We start from the raw sequence: 20,826 nt of genomic DNA on the forward strand, positions 1-20,826 counted from the left end.
GATAGCGCTGCTAGCGCTGCCAGCGCTGCTGCTAGCGCTGCCAGCGCTGCTGCTAGCGCTGCTGCTAGCGCTGCTAGCGCGGCTGATAGCGCTGCTAGCGCTGCTGATAGCGCTGCTGATAGCGCTGCTAGCGCTGCTGCTAGCGCTGCTGCTAGCGCTGCTAGCGCTGCTGGCGCTGCTGGCGCTGCTGGCGCTGCTGGCGCTGCTGATAGCGCTGCTGGCGCTGCTGATAGCGCTGCTGATAGCGCTGCTGGCGCTGCTGCTAGCGCTGCTGGCGCTGCTGATAGCGCTGCTGGCGATGGGACCGCTGCTAGCGCTGCTGCTAGCGCTGGGAGCCGTCGTCGCCCGCCGCGTCCACCACGGCGTGGAAGCAGCGGAGCAGATCCCTCACGTCGCTGTCCTGTGACACGGTGACGCACACACGGTGACACACACGCGGTGACACACACACGGTGACACGATCAGTAACACACACACGGTGACACACACACGGTGACAGACACGCGGTGACACGCACGATGACGTGTGCGGTGACGTGCGCGTTGAAATGCGCGGTGACACGAGACAAAGACAAAGATCCCCCGCGTAGCCTTAACAGGCTGTTGGGGCAAGTGCTGTTGGCGAGCAGCACCTATGAAGGCCGGCATGGTACACGAGGGGGTGGGTGGCCAGCCCGGCCGCCTTTGTCTCCCCAGCGGCGATGTTTACACACCGCACCAGTTACTCATTTGAGGCTGAGTCGACCTAGGGGACGCCCAGGACCGGCTCAGGTAATTGTCACTGGTGCTGGTGGCCATGAGCGGGAATCAAACCACGGCGCTTGTGCCAGGCCAGGTGCACTTTGAGGTCACGTGAAGTGTCGAAGGCTCGCTGATAGGTCACAGGACAGACCCAGCAGGTGCCATGGGTTGGCTGACTGAGATGACCGGTAGATGCACCACCAGCTGTACCCCCCTACTGTGCCAGGCTAGGTGCAGGAGGTCACGGGACAGACCCAGCAGGTGCCATGGGTTGGCTGACTGAGATGACCGGTAGATGCACCACCAGCTGTACCCCCCTACTGTGCCAGGCTAGGTGCAGAAGGTCATGGGACAGACCCAGCAGGTGCCATGGATTGGTTGACTGAGATGACCGGTAGATGCACCACCAGCTGTACCCCCCTACTGTGCCAGGCTAGGTGCAGGAGGTCACGAGACAGACCCAGCAGGTGCCATGGGTTGGCTGACTGAGATGACCGGTAGATGAACCACCAGCTGTACCCCCCCTACTGTGCCAACTTGCTGCATTTTAGCTGCCCTGAGCTCCGCTCGTTGTTGTGAGCATCGCTCCTCTGCCCTCCGTTGTAGCTGGAGGGCGACTGCCTCCAACTGCCCAGCAGCGTCCTTCACGAGCCTCCTCCACAGAGGCCAATCTTGACACCGCTGGTACCAGTCATCGGCAAGTCCACTCAGCTCCACGTCCTCCTGTACCACGTCACTCCATCTCTTCTCTAGCCCACGTCGTGCCCGTTTAGCCCCCTCGATCCGGCAAAACAGAAGCTGCTTGGGCATGCGGTGGCTGGGTATGCGGGCTACATGACCCAGCCAACGCAGCCTTGCCTGCCGGAGGAGCTCACCGATGGGAATATGCCCAGATCTTTCAAGGATTTGTGAGCTCCTCACACAGTCCAGCCTGCTGGTCAAACCCAGGATGGATCGTGGGCACCACACACAGTGACACGTGCATTGACACCCATAGGGCAGTTGGTACGCTGGTGTGTGTGTGTCACTGTGTGTGTCACTGTGTGTGTCACTGTGTGTGTCACTGTGAGTGTGTGGGGAGCGATAGTGTAGCGGTTAACGCGCTGCGCTATGAACCCGGCGACACGGGTTCGATTCCCGCGCACTGCCAACATCAGTGACAATTATCTGAACCGGTCCCGGGCCTCCCCTGAGTCGACTCAGCCTTAAATGAGTACCTGGTGCGGTGTGTAAACATCGCCACTGGGGAGACAAAGGCGGTCGGGCGTGGTGCTGGCCACCCACCCCCTCGTGTACCGTTCTGGCCTTCATAGGTGCTCGCTAACGGCACTTGCCCCTACAGTCTGTTAAGGCTATCCGGGGGATCTTTGTCTTTATCTTTGTGTGTCACTGTGAGTGTCACTGTGTGTGTGTCACTGTGTGTGTGTGTGTCACTGTGAGTGTGCCACTGTGTGTGTGTGTGTCACTGTGTGTGTGTCTCTGTGTGTGTCGCTGGGTCAGCGTACGTTTGTGGTGGACTCATCGTCGTCGTCGTCGTCGTCCGTGCTGTTGGTGTCGTCGCTGTCCACCTCGAAGTCGTCCTCGTACAAAATCTCAGCCAGGGCCGGATCATCCGGGATCTCTGCAGAGACACGACGATGGGCGGGACACGTGGGGAGACACGTGGTGAGACACGGTGAGACACGTGGGGACACGGTGAGACAGAGAGAGACACATGGGGACGCGGTGACACAGAGAGACAGGGACAGGGTGGACGTGGGGAGACAGGGTGGACGTGGGGAGACAGGGTGGACGCGGGGAGACAGGGCGACATCCGAAGACCTGGAGAGGCAGGGGGACGTGGCCAGACACGGGGGTTGACAGTCAAACACGGAGATGCAGAGAGACAGAGAGACACGCGGATGGGTGAGACACGGGGGTGGGTGAGACATGAGGGACACACACAGACAGAGACACAGGGAGACACGGAGACACACACACAGACACAGGGAGACACGGGGACACACACAGACACAGGGAGACATGGGAGAGAGACACAAAGAGACACAGGGAGACACGGGCACACAGAGACAGGGAGACACGGGGACACACACACAGACACAGGGAGACACGGGGACACACACACAGACACAGGGAGACACGGGGACACACACACAGACACAGGGAGACACGGGGACACACACACAGACACAGGGAGACACGGGGACACACACAGACACAGGGAGACACGGGGACACACACAGACACAGGGAGACACGGGGACACACACAGACACAGAGAGACACGGGGACACAGAGGCAGACAGGGGAGACATGATGGGACACGGTGAGACAGGGAGACACGGCGATGTGAGGTGGGGGGGGGGTGAGTAGGGCGGGGGGGGGGGCTAAGTCGGCTGTGTTGATGTGGGGGGGGGGGTGTTTGCCCACCAGGGGTCGTGGCGCGTGCGCGACGGGAGGCGGATTTGCATGGAAATTGTTGTAATCTGAGAACACGGGGGGGGGGGGGGCATGGCCGGAGAGTTCTGTGAGAGTGTGAGAGAGTGTTTCTCTAGAGAGTGTGAGAGAGTGTGAGAGAGTGTTGCTCTCGAGAGTGTGAGCGAGTGTGGCTGTAGAGAGTGTGAGAGAGTGTGAGAGAGTGTTTCTCTAGAGAGTGTGAGAGAGTGTTGCTCTCGAGAGTGTGAGCGAGTGTGGCTGTAGAGAGTGTGAGAGAGTGTGAGAGAGTGAGAGAGTGTGAGGTTGTAAGAGAGTGTTTCTCTAGAGAGTGTGAGAGAGTGAGAGAATGTGAGGTTGTGAGTGAGTGTTTCTCTAGAGAGTGTGAGAGAGTGTGAGAGAGTGTGAGATTGTGAGAGAGTGTTTCTCTAGAGAGTGTGAGAGTGAGAGTGTGAGAGAGTGTTGCTCTCGAGAGTGTGAGCGAGTGTGGCTGTACAGAGTGTGAGAGAGTGTGAGAGAGTGAGAGAGTGTGAGGTTGTGAGAGAGTGTTTCTCTAGAGAGTGTGAGAGAGTGAGAGAATGTGAGGTTGTGAGAGAGTGTTTCTCTAGAGAGTGTGAGAGAGTGTGAGATTGTGAGAGAGTGTTTCTCTAGAGAGTGGGAGAGTGAGAGTGTGAGAGAGTGTTGCTCTCGAGAGTGTGAGCGAGTGTGGCTGTAGAGAGTGTGAGAGAGTGTGAGAGAGTGAGAGAGTGTGAGGTTGTGAGAGAGTGTTTCTCTAGAGAGTGTGAAAGAGTGAGAGTGTGTGAGAGTGTTTCTCTAGAGAGTGTGAGAGTGTGTGAGAGTGTTTCTCTAGACAGTGTTTCTCTAGAGAGAGTGTTTCTCTAGAGAGTGTGAGAGTGTGAGAGTGTGTGAGAGTGTGTGAGAGAGTGTTTCTCTAGAGAGTGTGAGAGAGTGTTTCTCTAAAGAGTGTGAGAGAGTGTGAGCGTGAGAGTGTGAGAGAGTGTGAGAGTGTTTCTCTAGAGAGTGTGAGAGAGTGTTTCTCTAGAGAGTGTGTGAGAGTGTTTCTCTAGACAGTGTTTCTCTAGAGAGAGTGTTTCTCTAGAGAGTGTGAGAGTGTGAGAGTGTGTGAGAGTGTGTGAGAGAGTGTTTCTCTAGAGAGTGTGAGAGAGTGTGAGATTGTGAGAGAGTGTTTCTCTAGAGAGTGTGAGAGTGAGAGTGTGAGAGAGTGTTGCTCTCGAGAGTGTGAGCGAGTGTGGCTGTACAGAGTGTGAGAGAGTGTGAGAGAGTGAGAGAGTGTGAGGTTGTGAGAGAGTGTTTCTCTAGAGAGTGTGAGAGAGTGAGAGAATGTGAGGTTGTGAGAGAGTGTTTCTCTAGAGAGTGTGAGAGAGTGTGAGATTGTGAGAGAGTGTTTCTCTAGAGAGTGGGAGAGTGAGAGTGTGAGAGAGTGTTGCTCTCGAGAGTGTGAGCGAGTGTGGCTGTAGAGAGTGTGAGAGAGTGTGAGAGAGTGAGAGAGTGTGAGGTTGTGAGAGAGTGTTTCTCTAGAGAGTGTGAAAGAGTGAGAGTGTGTGAGAGTGTTTCTCTAGAGAGTGTGAGAGTGTGTGAGAGTGTTTCTCTAGACAGTGTTTCTCTAGAGAGAGTGTTTCTCTAGAGAGTGTGAGAGTGTGAGAGTGTGTGAGAGTGTGTGAGAGAGTGTTTCTCTAGAGAGTGTGAGAGAGTGTTTCTCTAAAGAGTGTGAGAGAGTGTGAGCGTGAGAGTGTGAGAGAGTGTGAGAGTGTTTCTCTAGAGAGTGTGAGAGAGTGTTTCTCTAGAGAGTGTGTGAGAGTGTTTCTCTAGACAGTGTTTCTCTAGAGAGAGTGTTTCTCTAGAGAGTGTGAGAGTGTGAGAGTGTGTGAGAGTGTGTGAGAGAGTGTTTCTCTAGAGAGTGTGAGAGAGTGTTTATCTAGAGAGTGTGAGAGTGTTTCTCTAGACAGTGTTTCTCTAGAGAGAGTGTTTCTCTAGAGAGAGTGTTTCTCTAGAGAGTGTGAGAGTGTGTGAGAGTGTGTGAGAGAGTGTTTCTCTAGAGAGTGTGAGAGTGTTTCTCTAGAGAGTGTGAGAGAGAGTGTGAGAGAGTGTGTGAGAATGTTTCTCTAGAGAGTGTGAGAGAGTGTTTCTCTAGAGAGTGTTTCTCTAGAGAGAGTGTGTGAGAGCGTCCCTTCTCTCAGCGTGTGAGACGTGGACCCCCATCTCATGGAACATCTCCGCCGGTCCGAAACATTCCCGCCGGCCTGCCCACGTGACCCATGCTGGCTCTAACCAGGCTGCATTGTGTGAGGAGTTCATGGATCCTTGAAGGATCTGTGAACTCCTCACACAATGCAGCCTGGTTAGAGCCAGGATGCATTGTGTGAGGAGTTCACGGATCCTTGGAGGATCTGGATTGCAGTCCCATCGGTGTCAGAGGTGCAGACGATACAGGGACAGCGCAGAGATGAATTCACCCGCTCAGCGCAATCATCGCTCCGGGAATAGCAATTCGGGCCGTGATATGTTTCAGCCGATTATTGTGGCCCCCCATTTAGAGCCACTTCGGGTGTCACCTTCACCCCTGGCACGGGGGGGGCAGAGATGGGAGATGAGGGGGGGTAGAGATGGGGGGGGTGGTAGAAATGGGGGGGGGGGGTGGTAGAGATGGGGGGGGTGGTGATGGGGGGTGGTTATGGGGGGGGGTGGCAGAGAAGGGGGGGGTGGTAGAGATGGGGGGGGGGGGTGGTGATGGGGGGTGGTGATGGGGGGGGGTGGCAGAGAAGGGGGGGGTGGTAGAGATGGGGGGTGGTAGAGATGGGGGGGGGGTGGTAGAGATGGGGGGGGGGGTAGAGATGGGGGGTGGTAGAGATGGGGGGGGGTGGTAGAGATGGGGGGGGTAGAGATGTCCCCACCGCCAGCCTCTCACCGTAGCCCTGTCCGTCACGCAGGGCCAGGCCCAAGTTCCTGCCGGCCCCGGGGCCCACGTGACCCTCCATCCCAGGGCCCACGTGCTCCTCCATCTTGGGGCCCACGTGACCCTCCGTCCCAGGGCCCACGTGACCCTCCGTCTCGGCGCTCCTCCTGTCTGAGCGCCGGAGCGATTCCAACTCCTCCTCCTCCTCCGCTGCCGTCGCGGCTTCGTCGATGTTCTGGAGAGGGAGAGAGACGGGCGAGGTGGCGTCACCTGGATTTTGAGTCCACGTGTCTGTGTGGATACTTGTGTGTGCCTGTGTGTGCGTGTGTGTGCGTGTGTGTGAGTGTGTGTACGTGTGTGTGCCTGTGTGTGTGCATGTGTGTGTGTGAGTGTGAGTGCCTGTGGGGGGAGCGGTGGTGTAGCGGTTAGCGCGCTGCGCTATGAACTTGGCGACCCACGTTCGATTCCCGCTCATGGCCAACACCGCCAGTGACGATTATCTGAACCGGTCCTGGGCCTCCCCTAGGTCGACTCAGCCTGAAATGAGTACCTGGTGCGGTGTGTAAACATCGCCACTAGGGAGACAAAGGCGGCCGGGCGTAGTGCTGGCCGCCCACCCCCTCGTGTACCGTTCTGGCATTCATAGGTGCTCGCTAACAGCACTTGCCCCTACAGTCTGTCAAGGCTATGCGGGGGATCTTTGTCTTTGTTTGTGTGATTGTTCCCCCACCATGAGCGCTGTCAGGTGGTTGGCCGTGTTGCGCAAGCGGTTGATGTTTCGCTGCCGCAGGTTATTGAGTCGGTGGTCCTCGGCCACCTCCCTGGACACACACACAGAGACACACAGAGATACACACACACACAGATACACACACACACAGACACACACACAGAGACACACACACAGAGACACACACACACACACAGAGACACACACACACACAGAGACAAAGGTCCCCCGTGTAGCCTTAGCAGACTGTCGGGGGCAAGTTGATTTCGTGAGCAGCACCACCTATGAAGGCCGCACTGCGGCACACGAGGGGGCGGGTGGCCAGCACCACGCCCGGCCGCCTTTGTCTCCCCAGTGGCGATGTTTACTACACACCGCACCAGGCACTCATTTGAGGCTGAGTCGGCCTAGGAGAGGCCCAGGACCGGTTCAGATAACAGCGCACAGCTTCCAGCGGCTTTCCAATATGGGACAGAAGAACATTCCAGACGGCCGCAGAAGAGCATCTGACGCGGCGTGCGAGTCCACGGGTCTCTGCGTGATGAGTCTGTGGGTTTCTGTGTAAGTCCTTGAGTCTTTATTTGCCTACTCTCAGGCTTTTTCAGTAAAGTTCCGTAGGTGAAAAATAAAATTAATAGAAGTAATAATAGAAATAAAATAATAAAAATCACGACGTTTCGGAGGCAACACAAGTCTCCGTCATCAGGTGGGACCGTCACAGCCAGAGGTCGCAACCGGGTACCCGATACCCGTACCCTACCCGATACCCGGCTACCCGTACTCAGCCGGGTACGGGTAGCCGTTTGCGACCCTGGTGCGGCCGGGTAAGGAATCAAAACCCGTTTGCGACCTCTGGTCATAGCAAAAATGACTGCATCAAGTGAGGCAAAATTCCAAAAGACCAGCCCTTAAATACAAGTTAAGGGGGGGGGGGGGAGGGGCTTATTTGAACGTGGGGGTGGTGGGCGGTGCTACAAGAGAAATTGGTCAACGTCGTCATGTGCAAGAGAAACAATCGCTGTCCCTCGACCTAAACCGATGTTGGTTGAGAATCCAAATACAAAAAGGCAGTAGGTGTTAAACGCTGGGGATGTCAACACTCGGTAAAGTAGAAAAGTACCTGTCACATAAATCTTTAAATCTTTTTTACATGGTTAATAACATCTTTCCAATAATTACTCAGTTTGTACCCATCATCACGGTTGAAGTAATGTCTGCGTTTGTATATCTTGTCAATCTTATGTGCCTACGTTGAATTCCTTTCGCACCACGCGTAGCGAACCGTGCTAATCGAAGGTGCGGGAAATGATCCACTTTGACTTGAGTTGCCCACGTACTGGACTTGCGAAGAGTACTCCTGTTAGAGGCTATACGGGAGACCTTTGTCTTTGTGTGCGTGTGTGTGTGTCAGAGGTCGCAATCGGGTACCCGATACCCGTACCCTACCCGATACCCAGCTACCCGTACCCGGCCGGGTACGGGTACGGGTACCCGTTTGCGACCCTGGTGCGGCCGGGTACGGGTAGGCCGTGAGTCACTGGTGAGTCACCGTTTGTCACTCATTTCCCAACGTCTTGTCGCTTCTCACAATTCAAGTTCCTAGAATCAACCCACCCGCGCCTGCAACATGGCTTCATCCCAGAGGTCGCAATCAGGAACCCGATACCTGTACCCTACCCGTACCCGGTACGGGTAGGGTACGGCCGGGTACGGGTACGGGTACCCGTTTGCGACCCTGGTGCGGCCGGGTACGGGTAAGGAATCAAAACCCGTTTGCGACCTCTGGTGTGTGTCTGTTGTGGGGAGCGGTGGTGTAGCGGTTAGCGCACTGGGCCATGAACCTGATGACCCGAATTCGATTCCTGCTCAAGGTCAACATCGCGTACCTGGTGCGGTGTGTAGTAAACATCGCTACTGGGGAGACAAAGGCGGCCGGGCGTGGTGCTGGCTGCCCACTCCCTCGTGTGCCGTGCCGGCCTTCACAGCTGCTACTCGCTAACGGCACTTGCCCCGCTAGTCTGCTAAGGCTACACGGGGGATCTTTGTCTTTGTCCGTCAGCGCGCTGCCGTTACGAAACCCGGCGTCCCGAGTTCGATTCCCGCTCACGGAATAAATAAATAACGAGCATCTGAAACCGGTCATGGGCGTCGCCTAGGTCGACTCAGCCTGAAATGAGCACCCAGCGGCGCTGTGTGAACACCAAGCACCGGGGAGACACGTGGGGGGGGGGGGGTGGTGGATAATCTTGGTCTGTGTCCCTCACTGCAGCTTTCTTGCGTGGAGATCGGCTGTCTGGAGCTTGCGGATCCGCATCCTCTCGCGCGGGGTCATGGCGCGCACCTGTGCGCACGCTCGCAGCGTCTCCAGGTGGACCTTGCGCTGCCTGCAACGCGCACGCACAGAGACGAAGATCCCCCCCCGTGTAGCGTTAGCAGATTCCTCCGGCACGAGCTTAACTGGATATTGTTTTACGTGGTTTAGTGGTAATTAAATTTCGATTTGAAGCTTTCGTGACTGCAGGGATTCATCTTCTTGGTTCTTTCGGTAAAGTCACTCACAGACTCACACACACTCACACACTCACACACTCACAGACTCACACACACTCACTCACACACGCACGCACACACTCACACGCACACACTCACATACTCACACTCACTCACACGCGCACGCACACACTCACAGACTCACACACACACGCACACACACACTCACACACTCACAGACTCACACACACACGCACACACACGCACGCACACACTCACAGACTCACACACACACGCACACACACACTCACACACTCACAGACTCACACACACACGCACACACACGCACGCACACACTCACAGACTCACACACACACGCACACACACACTTACATACTCACGCACACTCACACGCACACTCACACTCACAGACTCGCACACACTCACTTGCACACACACACGCACACACTCACACGCACACTCACACACTCACATACTCGCACACACTCACTTGCACACACACACGCACAAAAAAAGTCCCCCCGTGTAGCCTTAACAGACTGTAGGGGCAAGTGTTGTTAGCGAGCACCTATGAAGGCCGGCACGGCACACGAGGGGGTGGGTGGCCAGCACCACGCCCGGCCGCCTTTGTCTCCCTAGTGGCAATGTTTACACACCGCACCAGATACTCATTTGAGGCTGAGCTGACCTAGGGGAGGCCCAGGATCGGTTCGGATAATGGTCACCGGTGTCGGTGGCCGTGAGCGGGAATCGAACTCGGGTCGCCGGGTTCGCAGCGTGGCGCTAACCGCTGCACCACCGTTCCCCACACACACGCACACAGGCATGTGTACACACACACGTACACAGGCACACAGGCATGTGTACACACACACACGCGCACACACGCACACGGGCATGTGTACACACACACACGCGCACACAGACATGTGTACACACACACACACACGCACACACGCACACGGGCATGTGTACACACACACACGCACACAGGCATGTGTACACACACACACGCGCACACAGACATGTGTACACACACACACACACGCACACACGCACACGGGCATGTGTACACACACACACACACACAGGCATGTGTACACACACACACGCGCACGGGCATGTGTACACACACGCGCACACAGACATGTGTACACACACACACGCACACGCGCACAGGCACACAGGCATGTGTAGACACGCACACACGCACACAGGCATGTGTACACACACACACGCGCACACACACACACAGCCATGTGTACACACACACACACAGGCATGTGTACACACACACACACACAGCCATGTGTACACACACACACACAGCCATGTGTACACACACACACACACAGCCATGTGTACACACACACACACAGGCATGTGTACACACACACGCACACACGCTTGTGTACACACACACACGTGCGCACACACACACAGGCATGTGTACACACGTGCGCACACACACACAATCACGGCCAGCTAAGCCGACAGGTGCCATGGTCACACGCCAGCCGAGGCATGCCGCCGCCGTGTCTGATGGCATTTGGGCAGTCGACAAGGAGGGAGGGAGGGCGGGAGGGTTGAAATGAACCGAGGTGGGCAATCAATCGGGTTGCCCTCTAATCCCCCTCACCCCCCCCAAATCTCCCCCCCCCAATCTCCCCCTCCTCTCCGCTCCCAGCGCTGAGACCCTCACGTGCACAGTGAGGGGGAACGGAACGGTGGGGGAAGCAATCACGCGGCAGTGCGGTTTGTCCACGTGTTTGTTTACCATTCTCCCAGGGGGGGGGGGCAGGTGTGTGTGCTTGTGTGGGTGCGTGTCTGTGTGTCTCTGTGTAGAGCGGTAGTGGGGAGCGGTGGTGCAGCGGTTAGCGCGCTGAGCTATGAACCCGGCGGCGAACAGAGTTCGATTCCCGCTCACGGCCAACACCCAGTTACGATTATCTGAACCGGTCCTGGGCCTCCCCTAGGTCGACTCGGCCTCAAATGAGTACCTGGTGCGGTGTGTAGTAAACATCGCCACTGGGGAGACAAAGGCGGCCGGGCGTGGTGTTGGCCATCTACCCCCTCATGTGTCGTGCCGGCCTTCATAGGTGCTTGCTAACAGCATTTGCCCCTACAGTCTGCTATGGCTACAGTGGGGGTCTTTGTGTGGGTGAGTGTGGGTGAGTGTGGGTGGGTGAGTGTGTGGTTGTGTGGGTGTGTGGTTGTGAGTGTATGGCTGTGTGGGTAAGTGTGTGGTTGTGTGGGTGAGTGAGTGGGTGAGTGTGTGGTTGTGTGGGTGAGTGAGTGGGTGAGTGTGTGGGTGAGTGTGTGGGTGAGTGTGTGGGTGAGTGTGTGGTTGTGTGGGTGTGTGATTGTGTGGGTGAGTGTGTGGCTGTGTGGGTGAGTGTGTGGTTGTGTGGGCGAGTTTGTAGCTGTGTGGGGAGTGGGTGGCTGAGTGAGTGTGAGTGAGTGAGTGTGAGTGAGTGAGTGAGTGTGAGTGAGTGTGAGTGAGTGAGTGTGTGAGTGAGTGTGAGTGAGTGTGTGTGAGTGAGTGTGGGTGAGTGTGGCTGTGTGGTTGAGTGTGTGTGTGGGTGAGTGTGAGTGTGTGGCTGTGTGTGTGGGTGAGTGTGGCTGTGTGGTTGAGTGTGTGTGTGGGTGAGTGTGTGTGTGAGTGAGTGTGAGTGTGTGAGTGAGTGTGAGTGTGGGTGGGTGTGTGTGAGTGTGGGTGAGTGTGTGGGTGAGTGTGTGAGTGTATGGGTGAGTGGGTGAGTGTGTGGGTGAGTGAGTGGGTGAGTGTGGGTGAGTGTGAGTGTGTGAGTGTTTGAGTGTGTGTGAGTGTATGAGTGTGTGTGTGTGAGTGTGTGAGTGAGTGTGAGTGAGTGTGAGTGAGTGTGAGTGGGTGTGAGTGAGTGTGAGTGAGTGTGTGAGTGAGTGAGTGAGTGTGAGTGAGTGTGTGAGTGAGTGTGAGTGAGTGTGTGTGAGTGAGTGTGAGTTAGTGTGAGTGTGGGTGAGTGTGTGAGTGAGTGTGGGTGGGTAAGTGTGTGGGTGAGTGTGGGTGTGTGAGTGTGAGTAAGTGTGGATGAGTGTGAGTGAGTGAGTGTGGGTGTGTGTGTGTGAGTGTGTGAGTGTATGGGTGAGTGGGTGAGTGTGTGGGTGAGTGAGTGGGTGAGTGTGGGTGAGTGTGGGTGTGTGAGTGTGTGAGTGTGTGTGAGTGTGTGAGTGTGTGTGAATGTGTGAGTGAGTGTGTGAGTGAGTGAGTGTGGGTGAGTGTGAGTGTGTGTGAGTGTGTGAGTGTGTGAGTGAGTGTGTGGGTGAGTGTGTGAGTGTGTGTGGGTGAGTGTGAGTGTGTGAGTGCGTGTGAGTGTGAGTGAGTGTGTGGGTGAGTGTGTGAGTGTGTGTGTGTGAGTGTGAGTGTGTGAGTGTGTGTGAGTGTGTGAGTGAGTGTGTGAGTGAGTAAGTGTGGGTGAGTGTGTGGGTGAGTGTGTGAGTGTGTGAGTGTGTGTGAGTGTGTGTGTGAGTGTGTGAGTGAGTGTGAGTGTGGGTGAGTGTGTGGGTGAGTGTGTGAGTGTGTGAGTGAGTGTGTGTGAGTGAGTGTGTGAGTGAGTGTGAGTGAGTGTGTGGGTGTGTGAGTGAGTGTGTGAGTGAGTGTGAGTGTAAGTGAGTGTGAGTGGTGAGTGCTCACAGGGCCCACACCAACTCACGGCACTTGGGACGTCTCCTCCTCCTGCTGCTGCTGCTGATGCTGCTCCACTCCGCTCCGTCTCCTCTCAGCTCCCAGTTGCTCCTCCAGCCGGGAGAGGGAACTCTGTGGCAGAGGTGGGGGTCAGGGGGGGGTCAGGGGGGGGTCAGGGGGGGGGTCAGGGGGGGTCAGGGGGGTTCAGGGGGGGGTGGAGTGGGGGGGCAGAGAGGGGGACTGAAACCAGGCACAAGCGGTCAGGAGGAGCGGGAGGGGTCGAGGGGTCAGAGGGGTCAGAGGGAGAGGGGGGAGGAGGGGGCAGAGGGGGAGAGGGGGGAGGAGGGGGCAGAGGGGGAGAGGGGGGAGGAGGGGTCAAGGGGGCGAGGGGTCAAGGGGGCGAGGGGTCAGAGGGGTCAGAGGGGTCAGAGGGGTCAGAGGGGGAGAGGGGAGAGGGGGGAGGAGGGGGCAGGGGGGGAGGAGGGGTCAAGGGGTCGAGAGGTCAGAGGGGGAGAGGGGGGAGGAGGGGTCGAGGGGGTGGGGGGAGGCAGGGGGGGCGGGGGGGGGGTTAATCTGTGGGGGGGCGAGGGGGGCGGGGCAGGGTGTAGCCACCTGTATCCGCTGCTGGATGAACGGCTCGTGCAGCAGCTCCTCTGCCGAAGGGCGAACGGACGTCTCCTTGCTGAGCATCCTGCACGCAACGCGCACGCAGACAAAGGTCCCCCGTGTAGCCTCCGCGGGCCGTTGCGGCAAGTGCTGTTCGTCGGGGGGGGGGGGGGGTTTCTTGGGGGCTGTAGCAGGAAGGACCTCTCGGTGACGATGTTGACGTTAGTGATGGGGAGCTGATGGTGGTGGCAATGCTGCTGATGATGATGGTGGTGGCAGTGGTGATTATGACAACGGTGATGATGATGATGGTGACAGTGATGATGATGATGATGGGGAGTTGATGATGGTGGCAATGGTGATTATGACAACGGTGATGATAATGATGGTGGCAGTGATGATGATGACGAGAGGGAGTTGATGATGGTGGCAATGGTGATTATGACAACGGTGATGATGATGATGGTGACAGTGATGATGATGATGATGGGGAGTTGATGATGGTGGCAATGGTGATTATGACAACGGTGATGATGATGATGGTGGCAGTGATGATGATGACGAGAGGGAGTTGATGATGGTGGCAATGGTGATTATGACAACGGTGATGATGATGGTGACAGTGATGATGATTATGATGATGGGGAGTTGATGATGGTGGCAATGGTGATTATGACAACGGTGATGATGATGATGGTGACAGTGATGATGATGATGATGGGGAGTTGATGATGGTGGCAATGGTGATTATGACAACGGTGATGATGATGATGGTGGCAGTGCTGATGATGATGGTGACGAGAGGGAGTTGATGATGGTGACGTTGGTGATTATGACAATGGTGATGATGATGATGGTGGCAGTGATGATGATGATGATGGTGATTATGACAACGGTGATGATGACAATGGTGATGATGATGGTGACAGTGCTGATGATGATGGTGATTATGACAATGGTGATTATGACAATGGTGATGATGATGGTGACAGTGATGATGATGGTGATTATGACAACGGTGATGATGACAATGGTGATGATGATGGTGACAGTGATGATGATGATGGTGATTATGACAACGGTGATGATGACAATGGTGATGATGATGGTGACAGTGATGATGATGGTGATTATGACAACGGTGATGATGACAATGGTGATGATGATGGTGACAGTGATGATGATGATGGTGATTATGACAATGGTGATTATGACAATGGTGATGATGATGGTGACAGTGATGATGATGATGATGGTGATTATGACAACGGTGATGATGACAATGGTGATGATGATGGTGACAGTGCTGATGATGATGGTGATTATGACAATGGTGATTATGACAATGGTGATGATGGTGACAGTGATGATGATGATTATGGTGATTATGACAACGGTGATGATGACAATGGTGATGATGATGGTGACAGTGATGATGATGGTGATGGTGATTATGACAACGGTGATGATGACAATGGTAATGATGATGGTGACAGTGATGATGATGGTGATTATGACAACGGTGATGATGACAATGGTGATGATGATGGTGACAGTGATGATGATGATGGTGATTATGACAATGGTGATTATGACAATGGTGATGATGATGGTGACAGTGATGATGATGATGATGGTGATTATGACAACGGTGATGATGACAATGGTGATGATGATGGTGACAGTGCTGATGATGATGATGGTGATTATGACAACGGTGATGATGACGATGACGGGGGGGGGGAGGGGGAGGACCTTCCCCCCCACCCCCCACCCCCACCCCCCCACCCACCCCCACCTCTGCAGGAGTGCGTTGAGAGCGGGCGGGAAGCCGTGCGGCAGGGCTGGAGCCGGCTCCTCCAGGATGCGCCGCAGGATCTGCACCCACGTGGAGGCGGCAAACGCCGGGCGCAGGGCGCACATCTCGTACAGCACGCAGCCCACGGCCCTGGGGGGGGGGCGGGGGAGGGGGGAGGGGGGAGGGGTCGGGGGGGTCAAGTTCACAGCTGGGCGGCAGTGGTGGTGGTGCCGGTAGTGCTCGCTGAACTTCCTTCGTGCTAACCGGGGATTGATGAGGTGTGGTGGTGGTGGTGGTGGGTGAGGTGTGGTGGTGGTGGTGGTGGGTGAGGTGTGGTGGTGGTGGTGGTTGGTGATGTGTGGTGGTGGTGGTGGTGGGTGAGGTGTGGTGGTGGTGGTTGTTGGTGATGTGTGGTGGTGGTGGTGGTGGGTGAGGTGTGGTGGCGGTGGTGGTTGGTGATGTGTGGTGGTGGTGGTGGTGGGTGAGGTGTGGTGGTGGTGGTTGTTGGTGATGTGTGGTGGTGGTGGTGGTGGGTGAGGTGTGGTGGTGGTGTTGTTGATGAGGTGTGGTGGTGGTGGTGGGTGTGGTGGTGGTGGTGGTGGTGGTGGTTGTTGATGATGAGGTGTGGTGGTTGCTGGTGTGGCTGGTGAGGTTTCGGAGGTGCCGGTAGTGAACTTCCTTCGCGCCGTACGGAGCCAACCATGCTAACCGGGGGTTGGTGAGGTGTGGTGGTGGTGGTGGTGGTTGATGAAGGTGTGGCGGTGGTGGTGAGGTGTGCTGGTGGTGGTGGTGGTGGTGGTGAGGTGCGCTGGTGGTGGTGGTGTTGGTGGTGGTGGGTGGTGAGGTGTGGTGGTGGTGTTGTTGATGAGGTGCGGTGGTGGTGGTGGTGGTGTTGGTGGTGGTGGGTGGTGAGGTGTGGTGGTGGTGTTGGTGGTGGTGGTGGGTGATGAGGTGTGGTGGTGGTGGGTGATGAGGTGAGGTGTGGTGGTGGTGGTGGGTGATGTGGTGTTGGTGAGTGATGATGGTGAGCGGGCGTGTGAGTGGGTGGGACCTTCCCGCTCACCAGACGTCGGCCTTGGCCCCGTAGGCGTGCAGCTGCAGCACCTCGGGGCTCATGTAGAGCGGCGTGCCCGTGAACGTGGAGGCCATGTCGGCCGGGGCCTGCAGCAGACGCGACACCCCAAAGTCTCCTGCACGCGGGGGGGCGGGGGGGGGGCACGGCACCACAACAACGATGACAACAACAACGGTGACGACAACAATGACAACAACAACAATGACGACAACAACAGCGGTAATGACAACAACAACGATGACGACGACAACAATGACAACAACGATGACAACAACAACAACGGTGACGACAACAACGACAACAACAATGACAACAACGACAACAACAATGACAATGACAACAACGACAACAACAATGACAATGACAACAACGACAACAACAATGACAACAACAATGACGACGACAATGATAACAACAACAGGGTCAATGACAACAACAACAAAAACAATGACGACAACAACAACGACAACAATGACATGTATATTGGTCTCCATGTAAGTCTATGGGTCTCTGTGTGAGTCTATGGGTCTCTGTGTGAGTCTATGGGTCTCTGTGTGAGTCTATGGGTCTCTGTGTGAGTCTATGGATCTCTGCGTGAGTCTATGGGTCTCTGTGTGAGTCTATGGGTCTCTGTATGAGTTTATGGGTCTCTGTGTGAGTCTATGGGTCTCTGTGTGAGTCTATGGGTCTCTGTGTGAGTATATGGGTCTCTGTGTGAGTCTATGGGTCTCTATGTGAGTCTATGGGTCTCGGTGTGAGTCTATGGGTCTCTGTGTGAGTATATACGTCTCTATGTGAGTCTATGGGTCTCTGTGTGAGTATATACGTCTCTATGTGAGTCTATGGGTCTCTATGTGAGTCTATGGGTCTCTATGTGAGTCTATGGGTCTCTATGTGAGTCTATGGGTCTCTATGTGAGTCTATGGGTCTCTGTGTGAGTCTATGGGTCTCTGTGTGAGTATATACGTCTCTATGTGAGTCTATGGGTCTCTGTGTGAGTATATACGTCTCTATGTGAGTCTATGGGTCTCTGTGTGAGTATATACGTCTCTATGTGAGTCTATGGGTCTCTATGTGAGTCTATGGGTCTCTGTGTGAGTCTATGGGTCTCTATGTGAGTCTATGGGTCTCTATGTGAGTCTATGGGTCTCTATGTGAGTCTATGGGTCTCTGTGTGAGTCTATGGGTCTCTATGTGAGTCAGCCGCTCACCAATCTTGATGACGTCGTTCCTGCTCAGGAAGATGTTCTTGGTCTTGAGGTCGCGATGGATGATGCAGCTGTTGGGGGCAGCAGCAGCAGCAGGAGTAATAGCAGCAGGCAGTAGCAGTAGCAGCAGCAGGAGTAATAGCAGCAGGCGGTAGCAGCAGCATGCAGCAGTAGTAACAGTAGCACCAAGAAGTAGCAGTAGCAGCAGTAGTAGTAGCAGCAGTATAAGTTGCACGAAGCAGTAGTAGCAGCAGTAGCAGTAGCACCAAGAAGCAGCAGTAGCAGCAGCAGGCAGCACGTAGAAGCAACAGCAGCAGTGCGCAGCAATATATAGAAGCAGTAGCAGCACGTGGCAACAGTAGTAGCAGCAGGAGCAGCAGCCATGATGAGTCTGTTAGTCACGCCGTTCTGAAGAGGAACTCAAATACAAAACATCTGCTCAACTAAAACTAAACTATTTATTTTTTTGAGCAAGCAAGGCCGTAGCTCTTAAATTTAGAAGCGACCTGACTATCAACAATTATAGCTCAACCATAGAGACCCACAGAAACCCATCGAGACTCATAGAGACCCACAGAAGCCCATATTCATCGATTTGGATCAAATCCACGACCTCCTGTACATCAGGCGAGGTAGTTAACATCTCATAGACACCAGTGAAGGCACTGGTCCTTCTACTACACGGCGCACAGACGTCTGTTCTGATGACAGCGGTGATGCTGTTGGTGGTGATGCTGTTGGTGGTGATGCTGTTGGTGGTGATGCTGTTGGTGGTGATGGTGGTGATGCTGTTGGTGGTGATGGTGTTGGTGGTGTTGGTGGTGATGCTGTTGGTGGTGATGGTGTTGGTGGTGTTGCTGTTGGTGGTGATGCTGTTGGTGGTGATGCTGTTGGTGGTGATGGTGGTGATGCTGTTGGTGGTGATGGTGTTGGTGGTGTTGGTGGTGATGCTGTTGGTGGTGATGGTGTTGGTGGTGATGCTGTTGGTGGTGATGCTGTTGGTGGTGATGGTGGTGATGCTGTTGGTGGTGATGGTGGTGATGCTGTTGGTGGTGATGCTGTTGGTGGTGATGGTGTTGGTGGTGATGCTGTTGGTGGTGATGGTGGTGTTGGTGGTGATGCTATTGGTGGTGATGCTGTTGGTGGTGATGGTGTTGGTGGTGATGGTGTTGGTGGTGATGCTGTTGGTGGTGATGCTGTTGGTGGTGATGGTGTTGGTGGTGATGCTGTTGGTGGTGATGGTGGTGTTGGTGGTGATGCTATTGGTGGTGATGCTGTTGGTGGTGATGGTGTTGGTGGTGATGGTGTTGGTGGTGATGCTGTTGGTGGTGATGCTGTTGGTGGTGATGGTGTTGGTGGTGATGCTGATGGTGGTGATGCTGTTGGTGGTGATGCTGTTGGTGGTGATGGTGTTGGTGGTGATGCTGATGGTGGTGATGGTGTTGGTGGTGATGCTGATGGTGGTGATGGTGTTGGTGGTGATGCTGATGGTGGTGATGCTGTTGGTGGTGATGGTGTTGGTGGTGATGCTGATGGTGGTGATGCTGATGGTGGTGATGCTGTTGGTGGTGATGCTGATGGTGGTGATGCTGATGGTGGTGATGGTGTTGGTGGTGATGCTGATGGTGGTGATGGTGTTGGTGGTGATGCTGATGGTGGTGATGCTGATGGTGGTGATGCTGTTGGTGGTGATGCTGTTGGTGGTGATGCTGATGGTGGTGATGGTGTTGGTGGTGATGCTGTTGGTGGTGATGCTGATGGTGGTGATGGTGGTGATGGTGTTGGTGGTGATGGTGTTGGTGGTGATGCTGATGGTGGTGATGGTGTTGGTGGTGATGCTGTTGGTGGTGATGCTGATGGTGGTGATGGTGGTGATGGTGTTGGTGGTGATGGTGTTGGTGGTGATGGTGTTGGTGGTGATGGTGATGGTGGTGATGCTGTTGGTGGTGATGGTGTTGGTGGTGATGCTGATGGTGGTGATGGTGTTGGTGGTGATGCTGTTGGTGGTGATGCTGATGGTGGTGATGGTGGTGATGGTGTTGGTGGTGATGGTGTTGGTGGTGATGGTGTTGGTGGTGATGGTGATGGTGGTGATGCTGTTGGTGGTGATGCTATTGGTGGTGATGCTGTTGGTGGTGATGCTGTTGGTGGTGATGGTGTTGGTGGTGATGCTGATGGTGGTGATGGTGTTGGTGGTGATGGTGTTGGTGGTGATGCTGATGGTGGTGATGGTGTTGGTGGTGATGGTGTTGGTGGTGATGGTGATGGTGGTGATGGTGTTGGTGGTGATGGTGATGGTGGTGATGGTGATGGTGGTGATGCTGTTGGTGGTGATGGTGTTGGTGGTGATGGTGATGGTGGTGATGGTGTTGGTGGTGATGGTGATGGTGGTGATGCTGTTGGTGGTGATGGTGTTGGTGGTGATGCTGTTGGTGGTGATGCTGTTGGTGGTGATGGTGTTGGTGGTGATGCTGATGGTGGTGATGGTGTTGGTGGTGATGGTGTTGGTGGTGATGGTGTTGGTGGTGATGGTGTTGGTGGTGATGCTGATGGTGGTGATGGTGTTGGTGGTGATGGTGTTGGTGGTGATGCTGATGGTGGTGATGGTGTTGGTGGTGATGGTGTTGGTGGTGATGCTGTTGGTGGTGATGCTGTTGGTGGTGATGGTGTTGGTGGTGATGCTGATGGTGGTGATGGTGTTGGTGGTGATGGTGTTGGTGGTGATGGTGTTGGTGGTGATGGTGTTGGTGGTGATGGTGTTGGTGGTGATGCTGATGGTGGTGATGGTGTTGGTGGTGATGCTGTTGGTGGTGATGGTGTTGGTGGTGATGCTGTTGGTGGTGATGGTGTTGGTGGTGATGGTGTTGGTGGTGATGGTGTTGGTGGTGATGCTGTTGGTGGTGATGGTGTTGGTGGTGATGCTGTTGGTGGTGATGCTGATGGTGGTGATGCTGTTGGTGGTGATGGTGTTGGTGGTGATGCTGATGGTGGTGATGCTGTTGGTGGTGATGGTGTTGGTGGTGATGCTGTTGGTGGTGATGCTGATGGTGGTGATGCTGATGGTGGTGATGCTGTTGGTGGTGATGCTGTTGGTGGTGATGCTGATGGTGGTGATGCTGTTGGTGGTGATGGTGTTGGTGGTGATGCT

General features: G+C 55.1%; 1 protein-coding gene across 2 annotated transcripts in view; it reads right to left on the reverse strand.

Annotated features, from left to right (window-relative positions):
- Positions 1–264: 264 nt before the first annotated feature.
- Positions 265–20,826, reverse strand: part of LOC144951778 (serine/threonine-protein kinase Nek11-like) — a 28,008-nt gene continuing 7,446 nt past the window's right edge. For both annotated transcript variants that reach the window (XM_078882150.1, XM_078882149.1), the window contains exons 5-14: positions 17,682–17,749; positions 16,459–16,585; positions 15,396–15,545; positions 13,604–13,682; positions 13,020–13,123; positions 9,081–9,200; positions 6,817–6,907; positions 6,099–6,321; positions 2,246–2,361; positions 265–400 (exon numbers count right to left, since the gene is read on the reverse strand). In XM_078882150.1, coding sequence (XP_078738276.1) covers positions 323–400; positions 2,246–2,361; positions 6,099–6,321; positions 6,817–6,907; positions 9,081–9,200; positions 13,020–13,123; positions 13,604–13,682; positions 15,396–15,545; positions 16,459–16,585; positions 17,682–17,749 — 1,156 coding nt within the window. In that variant the 3' untranslated portion in view covers positions 265–322. The remainder of the gene's footprint in view (positions 401–2,245; positions 2,362–6,098; positions 6,322–6,816; positions 6,908–9,080; positions 9,201–13,019; positions 13,124–13,603; positions 13,683–15,395; positions 15,546–16,458; positions 16,586–17,681; positions 17,750–20,826) is intronic.

Source organism: Lampetra fluviatilis, chromosome 63 (assembly GCF_964198595.1).
Source record: "Lampetra fluviatilis chromosome 63, kcLamFluv1.1, whole genome shotgun sequence".
NCBI lineage: Eukaryota > Metazoa > Chordata > Hyperoartia > Petromyzontiformes > Petromyzontidae > Lampetra > Lampetra fluviatilis.